Source organism: Streptopelia decaocto (assembly GCF_964273445.1).
Source record: "Streptopelia decaocto genome assembly, chromosome: 5".
In the NCBI taxonomy this organism is placed as follows: Eukaryota; Metazoa; Chordata; class Aves; order Columbiformes; family Columbidae; genus Streptopelia; species Streptopelia decaocto.
Genome location: NC_138659.1, coordinates 46984824 through 47005465, shown reverse-complemented (window position 1 = coordinate 47005465; position 20642 = coordinate 46984824). Strand labels below are relative to the sequence as shown.

Below are 20642 nucleotides of genomic sequence, written 5' to 3'. Positions count from 1 at the left end.
GAACATATCCACCTTATCCAGAAGTCAAAGCATGTGAATTATATCACTTCACACATTGCAGTCTGCAGCAGAGCTATCCACTGGAGGGGACCTGCTGGGCCATTTCCCTGATGTGGCAGTATTAATATAATGCTCCTGAACTTTGCATGCTCAGCTTAGATCTCGCCAGGGAGCAGAATTTGCATCTGATGATAGCTTATTTAAAAGACAGTACTAAGTCTAAAATCAGATGTTTTATTTCTTATAATGACTTGTTTAGGCACCTCTGAATCTTTTGGATGCTTAAATAAAAATAAGGAAATATTTCTATTTACCTTAATGATTGATTTGCACAAAAAGCAAAATCCTGTAAGGCTTGCTACCCTGCCCTGTGCGTTTATGCTCTTGGTTAACCGTTAAAAAGTGAGACATTTGGGATCATGAATGGTTAGTGTTTTGCCAAAGGAGGCAGAGGGAGCCAGACAACATACCGATAGAACTGTCTTGTCATCAGTCATTGCTTTCACAAAAGCAAATGCTTCTGAGGTAGCAGACCTAATATTGTCAACTCTGCCCTCATCAAATCTGCGTATGGAAGCGCTTTCGTAGGTAGGCACAAGTCTCTTGTGGCATCTGAGAGAATGAAGTAGGAAAAACAAAGAATAATTATTTTCAAGGAGTCAGAAAGACTAAAAGAAATATAGGCTCGGTACATTTTATTGTTACAGCTACAATTTTATTTTTTGCATGGTATTCATCTTAATGTTGATAGAATTCTATAAGAAACTTAAAAAAGATAGATGTTCGCTCCTTTCTAATATGAAGAGCTGCATGCAGCTGCATACATTTTAGTTATGCATTGCCAGTAAAAAATGGCTTGCTGTATAAAAAAAAGGCTAGTAAAACTGAAATTTACTGAAAGATCTCAAGGAATGTTTTATTTGTACTGCATCATAAAATAATTGTGTAATTAATCATTTACTTATGGGCTTGAAATATGTTTTATTTAAAACAAGAAAAAATACACTCTGTGTGTGAATGAAAAATATAAAACTGAAAGAGGAAAAGGGTGCTATTTGAGATTGTGAACGGGAATGAAAACCCACATAGCAAATAGACCTGCATGTGAAAACTATTCTTTAATTTGTTTCCAGGTATATAGCTACCATTCCTCACTTCAGGAGACCTGCTCTGCCTTCCGGTTGAAGCAAGGGTCTCAGAACATAACTGTTCCCTAAGGTTTTGTTGCATACATGGGATTTATATAATGGCTGGCATCCAGATTAAAATCTTGGACCAGGTCATTGTTGCAGTTTGGTTAATGGAATATGCAAAATGGATGTTTAGTAGATGTCAATGTAGTATGCAAAATGTGTTAGGCATTTACCTGGTTTTGACCAGTTAAATACCACTTCAGGATTTAATCTGATGTGATAAATAATTATTCATCTAATATGCTGTTCTGCAGGAAACCATGAAACTGATCTCTAGCCTGGTGCATTAGCTGTTCTGGCAATGTAGAAAGAAGCTTTTGACTTTGATAATACCATGGAAATTAGAGTACATTATCAAATCTCAGGATGCCTGTGAAAAAGGAAGCAACAGTAGTCACTGTCCTGTGTAGGGACTCTGTTCAGTTATGCAGCTGTAGTATTTTTCCCTGTGAATGCTTTTCACCTTGCTGGGCAGGGGATGCATATGTGGTGAGCTATGGGTTGTTACCACTTTTCTTCCCAAGATACCCGCAATGGCAAGGGAATGTTTCTGTGCTAGAGACCTGGACTCCCTAGCTTCTGCTGCTGTGGGTGGCAGTGTTGTCTGCTTCTCCCTACCACATTCCCTCACCCTCTTCTCTGTGCCAAGTGCAGGGACAACTGGGGAGGATACTGGCTGGGTATGACATGCGTGGGACACAGGGATAGGAAGGTAGAGAAGCAGCAGGAAAGGGAGTGAAGGAAAGGAGTAGTCTGTCTCAGAACCAGCTGGCAATTTCTGTCTTTCCTGACCTACAGATGTTAGGCAAGATCACTAATTTCCATGCAGGAGGCAGTTGTTTGGGTGCTGAAGAAAAAATTGGACCCTCTGTATAAAAAACAAATTGTGAATCTCCTCTTGTGCTACCTTGTGCCTATGATTTGAATTAGCCTTACCTGTAAAATGCCAGCTGAAGTGCTACTTGAATGTAGGCATCTGGGCTAATCTTTTGTTTCTTAATAAATTCCTTTCCATAGTTCTCAAACTTGTAGGCAATAAAGTCCAGATTTTTTACTATGCTGCAAAGCAAGCAGAGGCAGTTACTGCGGGTGGGAGATCCAAGAATCTCATGTTCCATTTCCATATGCAAATAAACCCCAAAGATAATTTCCTGCCTGTACCCACCCAGGGATGAGTGGGTTCCTGCTCTGCAGACAGTCCTGGCCTTTGGTAACTTGTTCCTAGTCAGCAGCTTTTATTCATATAGGTTGTAGACTGGGCTTTTTATCTGCAGTCTTAACATGAGATGTGAAACTCAGGTCATTCTGCTCATTTGAGTAAAACACCTTGTAAAAAAAAGCCCAACAAACTAGTGTTTCCACTCCCGAAGCCTAAGCCTAGGGGCTAATTTGTTCTTGATAAGTTTCTGTGAGATTTATTAGTGTGAGAAATGAGTGGATTTAAAACCTGAAGAATGCTTGTAAGCTCCTTGCAAGTTTTAATTTAGAGGACTGCTACCATTATTTAAAACCAAAAAGGAATTACTCTGCATCCTGAATGTTTTCATACTCTCATGTATGCTTCTAACCATGCTGAGGTCTTATCTAATGGAATCACACTGGAAATGTTTACAGCTGATCATGCAGACAATGTGCAAATTCTCTACAGATAGATCACAGACCTGAGTGTTGAAATAATTTGAAAAAGAAATCTCTCATTGCCATCCCCACCCCAAGGGTCATGCAAATCTTTTGCAGTATGGGTACACAGTCAGAAGAACTAACCTTTGTAGGAGTAGCATGGTTGTAAACAAATTATGTTCCTGAATTCAAGTTGTTTATTCAAACCAGTTGTGTTCTTCTGTCCCATATATGTATCCCTATTGCCCTGGCTTTGGCTTTAGTCGGGTCAAACCCATAAAGTGCATCCACAAAAACGGAGGGCCTGCAATGTTTGCATCCCATGCAATTAGGATTCTACTGTTTTTTTTCCGGTGGTCTTTAACTGTCCTAATATTTACATGGAAGTAAAACAATACTAATGCAATTTTTGAATACAGTAATGTAGGTCCAGCCCATATGAATGCCACCCTGCAAAGAGATGCTAGGTATGTCCAACTTGGGAAGAGGAGGAGGAGCAGAAGGGCAGGGAAAGCCCTCTAGGAGGAAACCCCTGCCTGCACTAAGTTCTGGGTAGCTCCCAGTTTGCAGTCAATTGTTGAGAAAAATGAGGCATCTGTTCTACCTTTGGAGTTTTTCTGCTGATGATGCCAAATGTGCCTGAATTTCAGGGGAACATTTCCATCTTAGTCTCCGTGGAGCAGGAAGCTCACTCACTGAATCAGCTCTGACTAATTTCTTGGAGCTTTCTTTCCTGTTAGTATGTAAGAGAAAAGCCATTAAGGTTACAGGAATAAACTATTTGTTAAACAATGCTTCTTTAGCAGGTAAACGACTGGTTTTCAAAAGCTGTATGGGTCTTAGTTGCCCTGTGCACTGGGGGAAATTTGCCACTGGCAGAGGAATCCTGAGGGCTGGAGTGGGTACAATAGCTATACTGAAAGCCGACTCACATGTGCTTGAGCAAGTGTTCAGTGCATTGCACCAGTACGATGCCATCAAAAGGGGAATGTTCACACACAGTACCGCAGACTCCATCTCTTCCTACCACAAACTAAGCAAAGAAAAGAACAAGTGCAAGACATATAGTGAATAAATCAAGTTAGCCATGATGGCAACCTAACAATAGAGGTGGTTGTTCTCCTGTGGTTTTCTTACTGCCCACATCAGGAACTTCCTTGACTGACCTATCAGTGGGAGACTTTCTTCTCTATGAATGGTGTTGCATTGGATCCCTTTCATGCTGCTGTTTTGGACTGAGTCCTGCAAGAATGTAAATTTTAGCATTTCCCATTGGAGTACAGAAATTGGATTTAGCATCTACTTCATGGTAAAGAACACCTGTCACTGGAAAGACAGGCCAGTGTTCTCCTTCCACATTTGGGGGCAATACAACTTCTGTATCTGGGAAGTCCCTTAAGATCACATTTATTACAAATATCATATCAAATGAGCAAGCTCATCCTTATTTGTTAGATTTTTTCAAAGCTTGTTTTACTGTCCTGCTTCCTCTTTATCTTTTTTTGTGGTGTTTTCTTCATTCCCTTCTTACTTGTCTTCATTCCTGATTTCGTTCCATACATATGATATAACTGGTGACACTTAACATGCTGCATTGTAGTTCTGTGATAACCCCCATGCAGCTGATTACTTCTGCATCTCAAACAAAAGCAGATGTCTAAGACCAAACTGCAATTTGTCTTGCATGTTTTCTGGGATTTTACCTCACTACTTTTGAAATGTCTTTGGCTGAACTTCTCCCACTCAGTTCACTCTGTGCATTTTTATCACATATATGCATCCTGCCTCCTTGGTTCTCATGAGGTTTTCACAGAGTGTGTGATGCAAAAAGTTTACCTCGACATCTTCTGATGCCTTACTGCAAAGATGAAGAAGAATATGGAGAGAAAGAACTAGTCCTGCTGTGAGAATGGCTTCCTATGTAATCTGTGTTTGCGTGAAAGAAAAAGGGATCTTTTTGCCCTAAGAATTTCTCTTTACCTTTGAACTACTTCTGGCCTGAGTACATCCAGACAGATGAAGCTCTCCCATATACCATGCAAATGTATTTGCTTTCTGCTACTTTCTGATAGTAAACAAAAATAAATTCTTGTTCATTCTCATCTGCTTGAAACGTCTCAACTAGTGGCCCTGAAAATAACAGAGGATTCTAACTAAAGGCAAATGGTTTGTTCTTTAAAAACACAGCACTGGAGTTTGCTAATAATGTCATTTGCAGCAGCACAAATCAGGAATGACTGCTGAAATGTATTTGCACTGGGGTAAGTCAGTGCAAGTGAAATTAGGTTAGTGGTTTCTTTTTTCATGTGGCTGTTCTTAGATATGGCAAGAGCAACAAGCATTGCACAAGCAATGTATCAGTTAGGGTTCTTTTCAATTTTTCATGAAGTGTCAGCATTGTTGACAGTTGGAGATTAATATATTGCTTCACCCTGAGTCTGTTGCAAAATGTGAAAATAACAGTGCAACACTCTCAAATATGACAATCAAAATCAGATTGGGAAAAGGCTGGCTAAATTGATTCTTCCACGAAAGCCTCAACAAGGATGTCATTAAATGAGTAAATAGTCTGTTAAGTGAGAACTTAAATACTAACTTAAACACATACTAAATTACAAGCAGTAGTAATTTTAGAACGTCAGGAAAATGCATGAGAAGAGACAACAGAGAAAGCTACTGTACTTTTTTTTTTTTTTTTTTTGTTCTGGGATGCTAGTCCAGCATTTTTATTTCATTTGATTGACTGTATTTAAATGTGTACTGTGGGGGTAGGGAGGTTTTGTTTGGTAAGGTTTTTAGTTGTTTTTGTTTTGTTTTTTCAATCAGATGTCTACCTATCTGTATGCCTGTGTATCCTTCTACCGCCTAAAGTGCGAAGGGCAACTTCAGGGAAGGTGAAATCTACCCCTGCCTTGCAAGGAACAGCACTACTCACACCAACCCTGCCTTGGCAGATGCTGACACCTCCTCCCCCTCTTTCTTCCACTTGATTCTAAGTGGTTCCTTCCACAAGGGTGACTGGAGTACCTTGCCACATGCAAGTGACATCATAGTAGTATAAGGTTTTTACCTGCATAGGTTTGTCATACCAACGATTGGCCCCGTTTTTATGGTAGCCTCCCCCATGTAGCAGTTGCAATGCCATGTTTGTATCATTCAGTTCCACCCCACTTGGACTGTCCAGGCAGACCAGGCATATGCACCGTTCAATCATGTCAAGAGAGTCGCGGTTAGTAGAGTCTGAGGATAAAAAAGTGAAATGATCACGTCCTCTTACCTGTAGTGCAGGACTGGCTGAGGAGCTGTGCTGCCTTGGAGAGCATTGGAGATCTGACCCTGACTCTGCAATGGGCTGGTATCTGCAAAGCTCTCTCAACAGCAGCATGTCTTGGTGCAAGGAAATGTTACATCAAAGCATTCATTCATGTGTTAACTTTTGCAATATCTCTGTGTATCTTTCATATGATTCAATAATATCCACTTTCTTTTTCTGCCTTCCATTTCCTGAAGTAATTATATTACAAAATAGATATATTTCACTCTTAAAGCCAGCAATGCTTACTTATTTTATATGTAAGAGTTACAGAGAGGACAGGTGGAAAATAGAGAATTTCAGAGCTCACAGTATTGCTGCAGTATTCTCCTCTGGAACAGAAGGGCCTATGCTGGTTTTGTGCTGTTCTCCCATTAAAACCCCTTTCTGGACAAGGAACAGCAAGGCCCATCTTGTTTTATCGTTCTTGTATTAAAACCCTCTTCTTTCTCCTGCCCCTGGTTACTTCTTGTACTTTGGAGAAATAAGCCCTGGACTGGGTATATTGCTTGCATCACATGAGGAAACATCTGTGGGTGAGATATCAAGGTTTAGTTTTTGAACATGGTATTGCCAAAACCATGAGTTGCCACATACCGCTTCCATTCTTTAATTAGCATACTGCTGAATCAAACGTGCTTTTTCTTTCTCTCTTTCTCTGCTTCTTTTTCTTGTCCTGTCACTCTTGCTTCTACAGGTGTACTACAAAGGCTATTTTTATGTTGTCCTCAGCACTTTCTTCCTTATTTATGGGGTATTTATGCAAGGTTTTTTTCCTGAGTTTCTTTAACTCAGAAATATTATGAGGGTAAAGGTTGGTTTGTTTCTGAGGGCCAGTTTGAGGCATAGGAAATATTTAATTGTGTACAGTTAATACAGCTCTTAATTGAAAGGATAGAAGTATGGAACCTATAACAAGAATTTGTTTTATTCAGAAGTATACAACACAGTTAATTGCTGTTAAATGTTTGTTAACAAGATCAAAGGAAAAATGTTCTTTCCAACATCATCTTAAAATTTCTTCAGTTCTCAACAGATCAGCTTTCCTCTGCTGGTTTTGCTAGATTTTGGTGAAAATGTTTGTGTTTCAGACTGTTCTTAAACAAATATATGAATTCAGATTGATCAAAACTTCTTGCAAGTCTGTGCTAAGCTCAGCAAATCTGTGCTCAATTCAGGAGATTTTTTTTAGCTGAAAGAATGGAAGCATATTTAAAATTAAACAATTCTGATTTGCATTTGAAATGTGGAGCCGTTTCAAAATGCACATCTTTTTAATGTGTGCAAATATGAAAAGTAGCTTGATACTCTGAAAGAAAAGCATTTTTCAAAGTAAGAAAAAAAAAGTACCTTCCCTAAACGAGTAACATAGGTTAGTGAGGAGCTAGAAAAAAACAGGTGCATGTTATCATCCAGGTTCATTCTCCAGATGTTGTGTAGTAAAGAAGAGTGCAAATATGCAAGAAATTAAAAAGTGGTCAAGGGAAGGAGAGGCAAGTGATAGCAGTGGCTAAGAAGGAAGAGGGGGAGCTGTGGCCTCTTGCAGGTTGTGGTAAGGCACTGTCTGTTGCTGTCTGGCAGCTCCTGCCAGGGAGCCTTGGCAGCCATGGGCCCAAGTGACAGGGTGCCAGCCTGACTTCTTGCAGGCTGCATGGGGACCTGGCGAAGCACATAGTGTGTTGTCTTCCCTTGCCCACAGATCAGGGTCCTAGGGAAGGCACCTGGAGTTCCTGCCACCTCCTACAAAGACTTAAGCCGGGATATTGTAATTGATGGGGCATGCAGGTAGGCTGAGCTTTCTGCCAGTGATCTGTGCCTCTCTACAATATGTGAAACACTGAGGTCTCCGTGAATTGTCCTTGAAAGAATTCAGAAGCTTTATAAAGGACGTGTTCCTGTGCTCCTGGCTGTAAAGCTGTTCTAGTATTTGACAATAGCAGGGTTGACCATAGTTGTGGTATTTATTCCATTGATAGTTCAGGTACATCAATGCAAAGGCTGAAAAGATCCTAGTGAATGGAAGCTGCCCCATATAGGTCAGCTGCTAGTATTTGCAGATGGGCATCTTCAAGGAGAAACTGGTTGGGTAGTGATATACAAACTATTCGTAGCTTGCTCAGTGTTCTGCTTTATGTTGTCTGATAGGTATATATATATTTAATTGTGGCTGCTGCCCACACATCATTGACAGACGTGAAGCCCTTATTCTGAGATATGGCTTCAGAGTGTCTTGATTCTAGGTATTAGAATGAATATAATTAAGCTTTGCTGGAAACAGAAAAGTAGGGGAAAGATGCCCTTACAGAAAGAAACAGACATGTCCAGAGAGCTGATCAAACACTGAAAAAATTATCATGTAAAGCAGGCAAAGAACTGCACAAGAACTCATGAACCATGACTTGGGATGGAAAATAAATACTTCCAGAAAGAGCTGAAACAGACAAGTGTGAGAGCAAGCCTTAAAGCCCTGCAAGACATTTATTTTCCTTCTTTCTAATGCACACAATTGCATTGAATTGGCCAGTCATCTTTGGTTAGTTGGGGTTTTGTGTTTTTGTTCTAAAAGGAAAATATGATATTACAGTTCTGAATCAAATTTGGATATAGCATTTGTTGGATAGCAGCCCCTATAGCAGTAAGAATTCACTTCTTCTACTTAGGAGAGTTAGTTCTGCACCAGAAGGCAGTTAAAGTAGTGGTTGTGTGTAAAAAGCAGTGATGGCTGGGTTTATCATAATTTCTTTGAAATTTTCTCACCTAGAAGACCTATGTACTTGTGGGTCTATGCAGGCCCATGTATCTCTCTCCTTCATAACCTCTGCAGAGTGCTGTATAGGTCTTCTCTGTCCCAGAGAATTCTCTCTTTCCCTACCCAGAACAGAACAGTGCAGAGTGACCTCTTCCACTGCTTCACAAGAGGCTTTTCTCTTTCTCTCTTAGTTACTGTTGCATGAACATTTCACCACAGATAAGGAAGAAAAAAGGGCTGTTAATAATCATATATTCATGTGTAACTGCAATGCATTATACTATACAGAGGAACTTTGCTAATACAAGTGGCCTGCAATGGGATTCCTACTTAGATTAGAGAAGGCTCACATTATGGTGCTGTGATATTTGCTAGTGCAGGTTTTGTTGTTGTTGGTTTTTGGGTGGTTTTTTTTTTTTTTTTTTTTTTTTTTTTTTTTTTTTTTTTTTAGCTGTATGACTGAGTTGGTTTATTTCCTCATTATATTTCCTCATTAAAATGAATATTTTGGCAAATGCCAGGCAATCCAGAAACACCATAGAGATGGTTCTGCTAGTTTTTGTTGCTTTGTCTTTTTTTTTTTTTTCTTTAGGATGATATAGGTTTACAAAGATGATTTTGCTGCAGGTTTCACGTTATTCATGGTTTTACAAAAAAGTGTGTTGTGAAAATAAATGATTAGGTGCTTATATCAGTTTTCATTAAAATATAGAATCTTTTTTCCTGTTTTAAAAAGAAAAGACAGGGAGGGGAAAGCCTGAAGATGAGACTGATGCCATGTAATAATGGCCAGGACCCCGTGTGTGTGTGTATCTATATAAAGTTATTATAAGCACAGATAAACTTAAGAGAAGTGAAGATCTTCCTTGGGGTGGTAAACATATTTTGAGACTATTGGAAACTCTTGTATATTCCATGGCATTGGTAAAACAGCAATATTTTCTGTAGCATTGCTGAACTGGGGGTAAAGAGCTGAGTTAACATATTTATTTCCTCCCCCTTAAAAAAAAATACCTAAGTCATTCAAAATGGCAAAAAGAAGGCATTTACATCACTTAACTTCAGGGTAATATATATGAAGTGTGAAGTGATAGCGTTGACTAATCCCACCCTTTATTTTCATCTATTTCAAAGTCAGGCGTTTGAATCCAGAATCCATGAGAGCTAAACTCTGTCTGTTGTTGGAAGAGAGAACTATGCACAGATAATAATTGGTGTCACCTTTCCTCGGTACTTAGTTAAGATTTTGATGAATTAGCACTGGTACTTCCTATTTTTCTCCATTGACTAGAGAGAGTACACAGCTAGATTCAGTAGGTGTTTAACTTTGACAGATCAGCTCAAAAGTGTCTAATAGTTGCCAAAAGCTAAAAAGATACATAATTCGTATAGGTACAAAATGGATATGAAGAAAGAGACAAATCACAAAATCTGACGTAATGTCATTTATGTGATGAAAAACAGAGAATGGAGTAAGAGCTATTTACATGACATAACACTTAAACATACACAGCCAAAGGGTCAAACTGTACCTGCTGCTTCCCTGGTAACACACATCTGAGCACTGAAATCGCACATTCAGTCCTATATTTGCCTGTAACGTTCACTCCCAGCAAGGAAAGGCAATGATGGTGAGGAGGAAGAGGATGAAGATGATGAAGAGGAGAAAGCTGGTATTGCTGCTGCTAACCTTTCATAAGGATCGTCCTTGCCTCTGCCCACTCAGTTCTGCCATCTGTTGTCAGCAAGCCGATTGGAGGCAGCATTTCCTCTTCATTCTCTGCCATTTTGGCTATCTTTCGTAACTGAGTGAAAAGATCTCCCTCACTGAGACGACGGAAATTAATGACAACATCCAAAACAAAAAACTGCAAAAAAATGACAGAAGTCGGAAGAACAGTCACAGATGGTTTGGACCCTTACTCATCCAGCATTTTGCTTTTGCCTGTGTGGTTGTTGAGAAGCTGAAGTCCTGCCTGGAAAGCCAGGCCAGCAGGCAGTGGAGCACAAAACCACTGGGAGCTGGCCCAGGGCTCCCTCATTCTGTCTTTATACCAGTGTAATGGCAGTTGCTATAGTGGACTTATATTGTGTGTTGGGCTCAAATAAAGCATAGGTTATTTGAATAAGCTTAAAAAACCTGAAGAGATAAAATCAGGAAGTATGTACATAATTTCCATGGAATTATTTGTTTAAAAACAACCTAGATAATCTAGAGAACTTCCCATTGAGGTGAAGAACAGATCTTCCTGGAAAAGGGAGACCTGTTATCCTGGGATAAACCCCTTCATTCCAAAGGGGCCTGCAGGCATGGCTCCAGTGCCACAAACAGTCAAGGAGGGCTCTGCCCAGCCAATACACTCTGCTGCTTGATGGCATTTATTGGTTGGGGCAGATTAATGCTAATGCTTCTGTATTTCTGCCTGCACCTGTGCTCACTTCTTCAGGTATGGCTTAGGTCCCCCTACATGGAATGGTGGTATATATGCCATGTGTTGTGTGCCCATACTTGATATCAAGAGAAAAGCATTTCCAGCAAATGCACTCTAATAAGATTTTTTTCTCTGTGGTTTCATCTCTGTTTAATAAACATTTTTGTTTGAATGAGAAAGCAAAAAAATTCTGCCACAGTCCTCCTTTCTGCATCACTGTACTTGGAACATAATGTAGGCTAAGAACAAAAATGCTGCAGAAGCATATTTTGGAAATATTGACAGTGAATGCTTGGTAAGAAGTGAGCTCATATGTAGCTCGCTAATTGTGTTTCTGAATAGTGATTAGATTAGACTCTTCTTGAGTGAATTTAAGTGAACTAAGAAATGTAGAAAAGTATTTTAAAAACCCCAAACACCACATTAATTTACCTGATTGTTACAAGCAACAATGATGTGCTCTGGTTCTGGCATTACACTGCTTTTCTGGGCCACGAGGGTATCTTTGATATGTCCTGGAAGACGATAGGAAGAAAACAGTCCATAGTATTGCTTCATACAGAGAGGATGACCAGACAGCTGTCCACGAGCAAAATCAACAGGTAAAGCATGGCTGGAGAGAGAGAAGGAGAAAAACAAAGCCAGAGAAAAAGAGGGGAGAGAGAGACAGAAAGGAAAAGAAATCTAATCTGTCCTTTGTTCTGTTACAATTAGATCAGGTATAACACAAATTGAATAACAAAACAAGATTACAGTATAAGGGAAATAGATGAATTCCCATACCAACGTTAAATACATCATTCCTGGCAGCTTTGTGCATATTCATTAAGCAATTGCATTATCATCTAGTGGACATGGAAAGAATAGCAGGTCACAAGCGTCTTTGCAATGTGCGTAGGAAGCCTGCCTAGATGGGACTCCGGAAACTTGCCAGGATGGAAGTCAGCAGAATAGCTAGAAAAGACATAGCGCCTTAAAAAAAAACCTGATTAAATTCACTTTGAATCATAGTGACCCTGTTCTATGCAGAGTGGTTAGAGTGTGCATGAGAGGGCTTTATCTGATGAACAGGGAATGTCTGGGGCAATACAGAGGGCATTTCTGTTTTCCATAGAGCCTTGCTTACGTGCTAATCCTTACTTTAATCTATGGGGGAATAAGTGCTGAAAACCTATTATCTTTTTATTAGAAGGCACGTGAAAACAGTACCTCCTAAAAGGCTTCTTTAGCAGCCAGGAAAACAACAAACAAACAACCAAAGCCAACAACAAAACAAACAACAACAACAACAAACTCCAACAATGCCAAAAATAAACAAAAAAACCCCATACCACACAAAGCACCACATTATCACAATTATGATTGTGGGTTGTAAAATATCCCACTGACACTGCAGCAGGAAATAATGGTGCTGTTGCTTGGGAGAGGCTGCAGAGACCACAGGAAGAAGATTTTGTGGTGCAGGGGTTTTCCCTCAGCAGAAGGGGACTAAGCTTCCAGCCTGCCAGAGAGGGGCAGGGGCAAGGAAGCACACTGGCAGGGTTACTGTCACACAGCTGATATGGGGTAATGTTTTATGCTACTTTATCTTGTTTAACTTTCTTTAAAACTGTTGCAGTTCTAAACCAGGGATATTCAGTTTGATTCCTGGCTCTCAGACTCTCTGTATCACTTATTTTTCCTTCTCCCACATTTTGCATAATGCAGAAATCCTCTTAGGTTGAACAGAGTTTTAAAGAGCATCGATGATGATGGAAAATAGTGGAATAGCATGGTAGGTTTAGATAAGACAATCTGTAAATATAGCAGTTAAGAAAGGGGTTATTAACTCTGACTGATGGCACCAGAAGAACTTGTAAAGATTTAGGAGATGTCTGCTTAAGATCTTATAACACTTTTATGTGAGCAAGTTGGGCTTTGTTTGAAATATTTAGTCCTGGCAACTGCATGGAATATCTGCATGGTTAAAACTAAACACTTGGGTTTGCACTGGAATATTGTGCATCTACATGTGGGATGATGCAAGAGAAGCTAGCAGGACACTCGCTAGTAGAAGTCCTTAACAGCAACAAGGACCTGAAAATGTTACAATTATGGTGTCCTCATAATTATACAGGAGGGGTGATAAGCAAACAGTAATAACAATATGAGGACATAGTAGCAAGGATTTAAATTATTATTAAGACAAGCAACTCTGATCACAGGAATCTTTGGATCTAGAGTAACAAGGTCAAAATAATAAGAATTTACATTGTTCTTTGAGCAATGTGGTTTCTTTATCTTACATCCTGTCTTATAAAGATGAAACAAACTGCGTTAGCATGCAATAGTACTTCACAGTGCATCGGTGCCGGTATATGCAGTTGCATAGTATACCTTGGACAAAAGCACGTGTTCTTAAATAAGTTATCTTCTATACTTTCTGAGTAGTTGTCAGGCTTTTGAATTGAAAAATCAAACAGCTCTTCCTCTTTCTTTTATTTAATTTATAGATGATAGGCACTTTGTTGTTTGATTATGGACTTTGCCTTCCTCATCCAAACAAGTGTTGGTTAAAGCATATCATACAGGCCTCTGGTGTCTCCAGACAGGAAAGTGACCCCTTCCACACTATGATGTGGTGTCCGTTGTGCTTGGCTCTCCACTGTTTCTGGTCTTCAGGGAGCAGTGATTTCCACAGTAAACTTGGAAAATATTAGGTGAGGTTAAGAAGTGCTATGTAAAATGCTTTTATGAGATACCTTATATATGACTTAAAGAATCATGGATTTTCACTGTGTTTACGTACAGAATGTAACAAAGGCATAAGTAACTTCTTATTTTTACTAGCTACTGAACTATTTTTACTAGCTACCTGTCTGTGGTAAGGCTTCCTTCTCCTGATGGGGTGAATTCTTTTTTGCGGGAAGTGGGGGGCTGATGTTCTAAATGGAGGGTGCAGTATGTGGAGGGGGTGCAGCACCCTGGCAGGTGTCGAGTGCCAGGGAAGGTGTGCGGGCTGCTTAACCACAGTGCTGCTGTACTTTGAGTCTGGGGAGCACAGACTTCTGGGGTGTTCTCAACAGCTCTGCTAGGTAGATTGTGTGTGTCCTTTGGGCTGTGCTGTGTGTGCTAGAGTGATGACTACTAGGCATCAAAAAGGACCCTTCTCCAACTTGTTAGATTGCAGTAATAAAACAGAAAGTGCATAACATTTGCTGAAGCGCTTGCCCTGGAGCGTGACGGAGCCCTATCCCTTCTAAATGGTGGAGGGGTGCAATGCAGCCTGACTTTGAGCATGCTACAGCACCCTTGAATCAGAAGCCCTGCAGATACTCAAGCAGCAGCTCTCCTTCCAAGCTACTTACGTGTCCAGTAAAGCTTTATAGTCTTGCACTCCAGAAATGAGATTGGCAGCAAACCTGCAAGTAGCAGATAGAAGTGACATCAGTCTTTTGTCATTTGGCAATACTGGGCAGTTTCTGAGAGACAGAGGAGAGCCTGAATGATTGATGACACAGCATAGGGAAAGTCTTCTGGCTTGGCAAGAAAGGCCCCCCGCCCCCACCAAAACATAAATTAATTAATGTCAAGAGAAATATGAAATCCTAGAGATGGTCCCTTCAAATGGTTAAACAGACTACCACAGGAGGAAGCCTGAAAGCATTTATTTAGAGAACGTAAGCAAAGGCTGAATATTTAACAGAATCCTTAAGAGGGGTTTCCATATCAATACTCATAAGCCGTCCAATTTATTAGAGTACTTCCTGTCCTAAGCAGATATTCTTTCTGCTGAGCAGTGGACAGGTGTATTATTTCCTGACACTGCCCATTTGCACTGTGTTTGAATGGGAGGCTCTGAGAAAAATATTTCCTTGTTAAAGCATGTGCATTAGAAAGTGCAAAGTTGAGGTTTTTTGGAAGCTGTGTGCACAATAAATTTAGTCTGTAATGAATGAAAGCATTTATAGTTATGTTTAAAGTAAAGTAAAAAGATGCATTGGCTGTCTATGCAAAATGTTAAAATAACACATATTGGCTTCAAGGTTCTGGCTGTTTTATATTAGCATAAATTCACATGCAGTTAATTCTTTCAGTAATGAGCAGCTAGAGAGTGCTAAAAGCAAAGAGGAAAATTGCACTATATGAAGGTCGATTTCATCTGGTTTACTATTTTAAAAGGATAAAATGTTTTAGCAAAGGCTGAGGAATGGAATCCTGTTCTAAGCATGTCTGGAGGCATATATTCTGTGCTGTGTATTTTGTTTTTCCATCACAAAATGGTTTACTTGAATTATACGATGAGAAGCTTTGCAAATATTCCCTTAAAAATTATAAATCCCTTGGCATTTTTTTTCAAGCAATAAAAGTAATTGTGATGACATTTTTCTTTCTGAATATCAGTATGAGTAACCCCAGAAACACTGCCTTCAATCAGCAGGCCTAGTAGGAAATAATTTAATGTTTACAGCCCTTATTTTTTAATGAAAGTTTATTGTCTTTTTGCAAAAACAGTACGTTTAAAATATCCTTTCATTTAGCAAAAGCTGTAAAGTTGTGGTACATTACCTCAGCTGGTCATTTACATCCTTGAAATACTGACGAGCAAAGATAATTGCTGGGCTGGAATTGACTGGAAGAGCTAGCCGGTTGTTGAGGTACATGTCATCCAGCCAATAGTTAAACACCTGAAGGAAGGGGACAAGAACTCTTAAAGATGTGAACAACATGAGGAAAGGCAGTCTGGGGTGAGGGGGGGAGTGCTCGGTGCTCCTGGTGTCAGGCATGGGCTCTGATTAATGGAGCTGCTGAGCATTTTCAGTCTGGGCTCTGTGACCTCAGCTCAGCTGAAATCAGCCACAATTCCATAATCCTGTTTTTCAATCAATAGCAATTTACGGTATGTTCCATTAAAAAGTAAACAAGCTCCATATTGTGGTAGTTTGGGTATTTTGTTGTTTGCTTCTCTCTACAACAAAAAAAAAAACATTTGAGTACAACATGCTAACTGCTGACTCTTGAATAGTGATTGGGATATATTTAAGAGATGGACAGAATTTTACTAGTGAAGGCTTTCCTCAGGGGGCTTCAAATATTTGTCAATGATGCCAAGATGCTCTGTTGTTAGCCATCAGATACTGTCCTGTAGCAACATGGAGTGGGAAAAGAATTTTCTGAGCCTAATGATTCAGTCCTGCAGATACTTGCATGTGGGTAAGTTCCCTGGAGAATTCCCTCTGTGTCCACTGACACAAATGCAAATTACTGATGCCTGACCCAGAGAGACACACATATTAAATTTCTAACCATTTTTATTGAAAACACGGATGTACAGTAACCATATTCCTTTGTGTCTGAGCAGAGTTTGAAGAATCATTATTTGGAAAATTGAGGTTTTCATAAAAATATCAAATGGTCTTTCAGAGTTAGTAGGCATGCTTTGCATATAGTAACTATAAACAACAATGAAATTATGCAAAAATAATTATGAATGCATGCATCAGTTGAAAAAGGTTTCCTCTGAGATATTTCATAGCTGTTAGAACAGATGCTTCCCTCATAGTCTCTGGAGTCTTCAGGAGAACAGGCTAGAGCTGTACTCCTGGCAAGTTAAATTCCAAATAAGAACATTTCTAGTTTATCTTAAGAATCAGGTATTTAATTTTAATAACCGGTACTTAAAGTTGAGACATTTCAGAAAATGTTTATACATCCTTCCTCTGTAGTTTTCATGCTGTAAGTGGTTAAATGAACAGTTGTCTCCTGGAACACTATTTGTTATCAGGAACACTATTTAAGTGATGGTTAATTTAGCCACCAAAACATGAAGTTCTATCATCAGAAAAACACAATGAGATTGGACAGCATTTAGTGGAGCCCTCAAGACTGTGGCAACAGGTAGTTCAGAAATTAAGCACTGCTCTTAAAATAAAAGCACTGTCAGTACTGTAGCCTTTTTTCCTGACTCCAGCAGCAATTTGATGGAGTTTTCTTGCAGGCCACACAACTGAAAAGTTAAGGGAAACCACACTTCACTGACATCAGTAGTGAGCCTGCAGGATTTCACTGAATCCATTAAACCATTAAACCATTCACTTCCTTGATGGGATGGAAGCACATGAATAAAATGAGTATTTCTAGTTTTCAGCTGCCACATTCTAACACAATTACTGCAGGCAGGATGAACTGTGACTTTGTGGAATAATAAAATCTACTTTATCTACAGCTTATTTAATTTTCCTGTCTTGGGAAGCAGAAAACTTGACTTCCTTAAAGGCTGAAGTCACACCATGGTCAATGTGATAGATATTATACATATATGTATGTCTACATGTGTGTGGATATTCAGCAAAGTAAATACTTCAGGGTAACTATGTTGGTATGTTGTGACAATGAATGGCAAATAATAGTTTAATTTGAGTAATTGCTATCCTAAGGTATTCCATTCTAGAATAATTTTTGCATCAGAGCCTTGGCTAGATGGGTGTGCAAGGCACTTTTTATAGCTCTGTCAGAAAGTGTTTTTCATTTTAATAAAAACTCTACATCCTATTATTAAAGGGAAAGGAAGAAACTACATCCAAAAAGGCTGTATGTACTGCATCCTACAGATAGAGTTGACACCTGCATGCATGCAGCTGAGGTGCATGAATTCCTTCATATATGTCAATAACCTGTTGATCTGAAAACATAATAATGACATGGATTCTGACATTGTTTGAAAATTCTAGCGTATTGTGGCTGAATATTCATTCCTTTTGGTAGAATCTGATATGACCCCTGCTTGCATTGACCCACTGAAAGAAAGCAGGGATCACAAATAGAACATTACAAAGAGTTTGTAAATAAGCATCATCCAACACAGCAATTATTTTTCTCAGCTGCATTTGCTTACCCAGTTTGCTGTTTTTTCCCTTCTCTCCTCAAGTATTTGCTGCAAGGATTCTCCCAGGCCTCCTGCAACTCCAAACTGTTCCACGATGACCTTAGTCTTTCTAAATTGTTCCTCTGTCACCAAGTGTTTCATGCACTGTAGGTACATGCGTAAGGTCTGTTGCAGTGGTGGGACTGGGAGTTTTGGCACTGCCTAATCACAAAAAGAAATAGCAAGTAATTCTACTTGTTCCCAAACTGTCTTTTTTTTTCCTTCTTTATTTTTCTTCTGTTGCTGAATAATATATTGCACCCATTTTAAAATCCATTTATTCTCTTTTAGAAGTTGACATTCCTGATTACTGCAAATGTAATTGTGTGACTTAGTGGAGTTTCATTAGGTCTTAATTTGCGTGGATTTTAGGACATAGTATGCAGTTGTATGCAATACTGAAGCAGTGGTACCTCTCCAGTAGCTCTATTTTTTGGCCTTTGGCCAATGAAGATTTCAAATGGATAGGCCAAGAAACTAGTGGAAAACTGAGAATATTCCTCGGTAAAGATTCTAGAAATCCTAGGACAAACAGGCAGATAGGCATGATGCAAGCATATAGTCTGAGCTAGACTCTAGCAAATCTTCTAATACATCAGGGCATAGTAAAATAATGCATTAAGAGAAGTTATTTCATTAGTAAAGAAGGGCATTTAACTTGTGATTAGTAAAACTGTGGATTAATATTTGTCTGACTGGTAATATGACTTGTTATAAAGTTGCAGAGATAGAAAACATGCAATTCTACCTGTTTAGTAGCACTGACTACATACAATCCTCAATAAACCTGTGTTTTACCCTGCCAGACCTCAACTGTCAGCCAGTCTGGGACACTACTAGAAGGCTTGATAAAACATTTCTGTTCATACTTGCTTTATCCTTATCCTGTTTGGAGCAGGAAAACAATAGTATCTGTGAAGAGAACAATCTCTTGCTGTCCAAGCAGTTAAACTTCCTTCGTTTTTTGATGTAGAATTAACCAAGTGAAGTGTAGTCATTTAAAAGCCAGAGAACTTACAGGGGCAGTGGGAAAATCAAGTAAGGGTATAATCCATGAAAGACTGGGAAATTTCATGAGGCTGTGATGCTCAGGGAGGTGGACATGTCTCCCCATTGAGAAATGGTCATCTAATTCAGCTATGCTTGTCCATTAGTGGTTAGTATAGACCATAAACTTTTGGAGGGTTTATTTCTCTAATTTGATTTTTGCCTGTCTCCTAAAGCAAGTAAAGTTCAGATTTTGTTACTAGCTCTTGATATACTAGACATTCATTTTCACAGAATTGCAGGACCATAGCATGATTTTGGTTGGAAGAGATGTCTGAGAGTCACCTAGTCCCACCTGCTGCTCAGAGCAAGGCTAGCTGCAAATTCCTTTGCTAGTGCACTCAGGGAGGAGGGTCTGAAAAAAGTGCTCTGAAAAGGGCAGGGAGTGCGTGTCCTCTGAGCTCAAGTACCAGCTCTGCCTTTTGACATCCACGGGAAAGTCAGTGCTGCATTACATTTCCCTATCTAGAAAATGAAGATTTCAAATACTCATAAAAAGTCTCATAGGATTACCTGTTATTAATGGAAATGGAAATCCAGTCTAGCCTGTAACACACTCTGGGTGTCAGAAATAAAAGAATGGTAATTCTACAGTTTCAAGCTATGTTTAGTCAGGGCATATCTCTTCTGTCATTAATTTCTTGGTCAGTGGAAAGAGATGTGCCTAATTTTGATACCTGGCTTTGGCCCTATCTTTCTGGGTACAGTTACGGTGCAGTTCATGACTCTGCTTAGGAAAAAAGCTTTAAACCCAAGGGTTCAACTATTTATAGGCATACACATCCGGCATCTTTAAAACCCACTTGAAAATGAATCATATGTGATAGTTTGATAATCCTGAACTATTAAGAAATAATTACATGACATCTCTGACAATGCAGTACTGCATCTGCTGTTGTGTAATAGTATTTCCCTTATTGGAGTTCTTCACAGGATGTTGGGAGGAAGAGTGGTTTTGGATACGAGAAGCACTAATGTTAGATAAAAGTTCCTGACTGTAAACTTCTGCAGGATAACTAGTGTTCCCTGAAATGAAGAAATCCACTCTGGAACAGAGATTGATTTACAGTTATTAATTTACAGCATTAAAAGCTGTTAAGCCATCTATCCTCAACCTTTTTTCCCAGAAATAATTACTTACTGTCTCATCTTTACTGCATGTATCTTTCTCTTTCTTCTGCATGTTTTTTTCTAGGACAGGCATTCCTGCATTTCTTTCAATATCTTTTGTTGAGGACAGAAATTGAAGCCACTTGGGGGCACTTATGAAGCCTCACGCCTCAGTTCTGGAAACAGAAAAGATTTAAAGTCCAGTCAGTACCCATTATTTATAATCAAAATGTACATGGGGAGTATTCCCTGCGCAAGCATACACAGAAGCTTC

At 39.3% G+C, this 20642-nt stretch overlaps 2 protein-coding genes across 2 annotated transcripts in view; one reads left to right on the top strand and one right to left on the bottom strand.

Moving 5' to 3' along the window:
- NCOA4 (nuclear receptor coactivator 4) overlaps window positions 1-20642 on the top strand; it is a 397571-nt gene that overhangs the window by 208429 nt on the left and 168500 nt on the right. The gene's annotated exons all lie outside the window — the stretch shown is intronic.
- The window catches only part of CHAT (choline O-acetyltransferase), a 32031-nt gene that overhangs the window by 8425 nt on the left and 2964 nt on the right, over window positions 1-20642 (bottom strand). The window contains exons 2-12 of the mRNA XM_082052828.1: window positions 20400-20544; window positions 18182-18373; window positions 15856-15974; window positions 14655-14708; window positions 11740-11920; window positions 10566-10743; window positions 5884-6053; window positions 3746-3846; window positions 3418-3546; window positions 2130-2252; window positions 471-612 (exon numbers count right to left, since the gene is read on the bottom strand). Of these exons, the coding sequence (XP_081908954.1) occupies window positions 471-612; window positions 2130-2252; window positions 3418-3546; window positions 3746-3846; window positions 5884-6053; window positions 10566-10743; window positions 11740-11920; window positions 14655-14708; window positions 15856-15974; window positions 18182-18373; window positions 20400-20462 (1452 nt within the window). The 5' untranslated portion in view covers window positions 20463-20544. The remainder of the gene's footprint in view (window positions 1-470; window positions 613-2129; window positions 2253-3417; window positions 3547-3745; window positions 3847-5883; window positions 6054-10565; window positions 10744-11739; window positions 11921-14654; window positions 14709-15855; window positions 15975-18181; window positions 18374-20399; window positions 20545-20642) is intronic.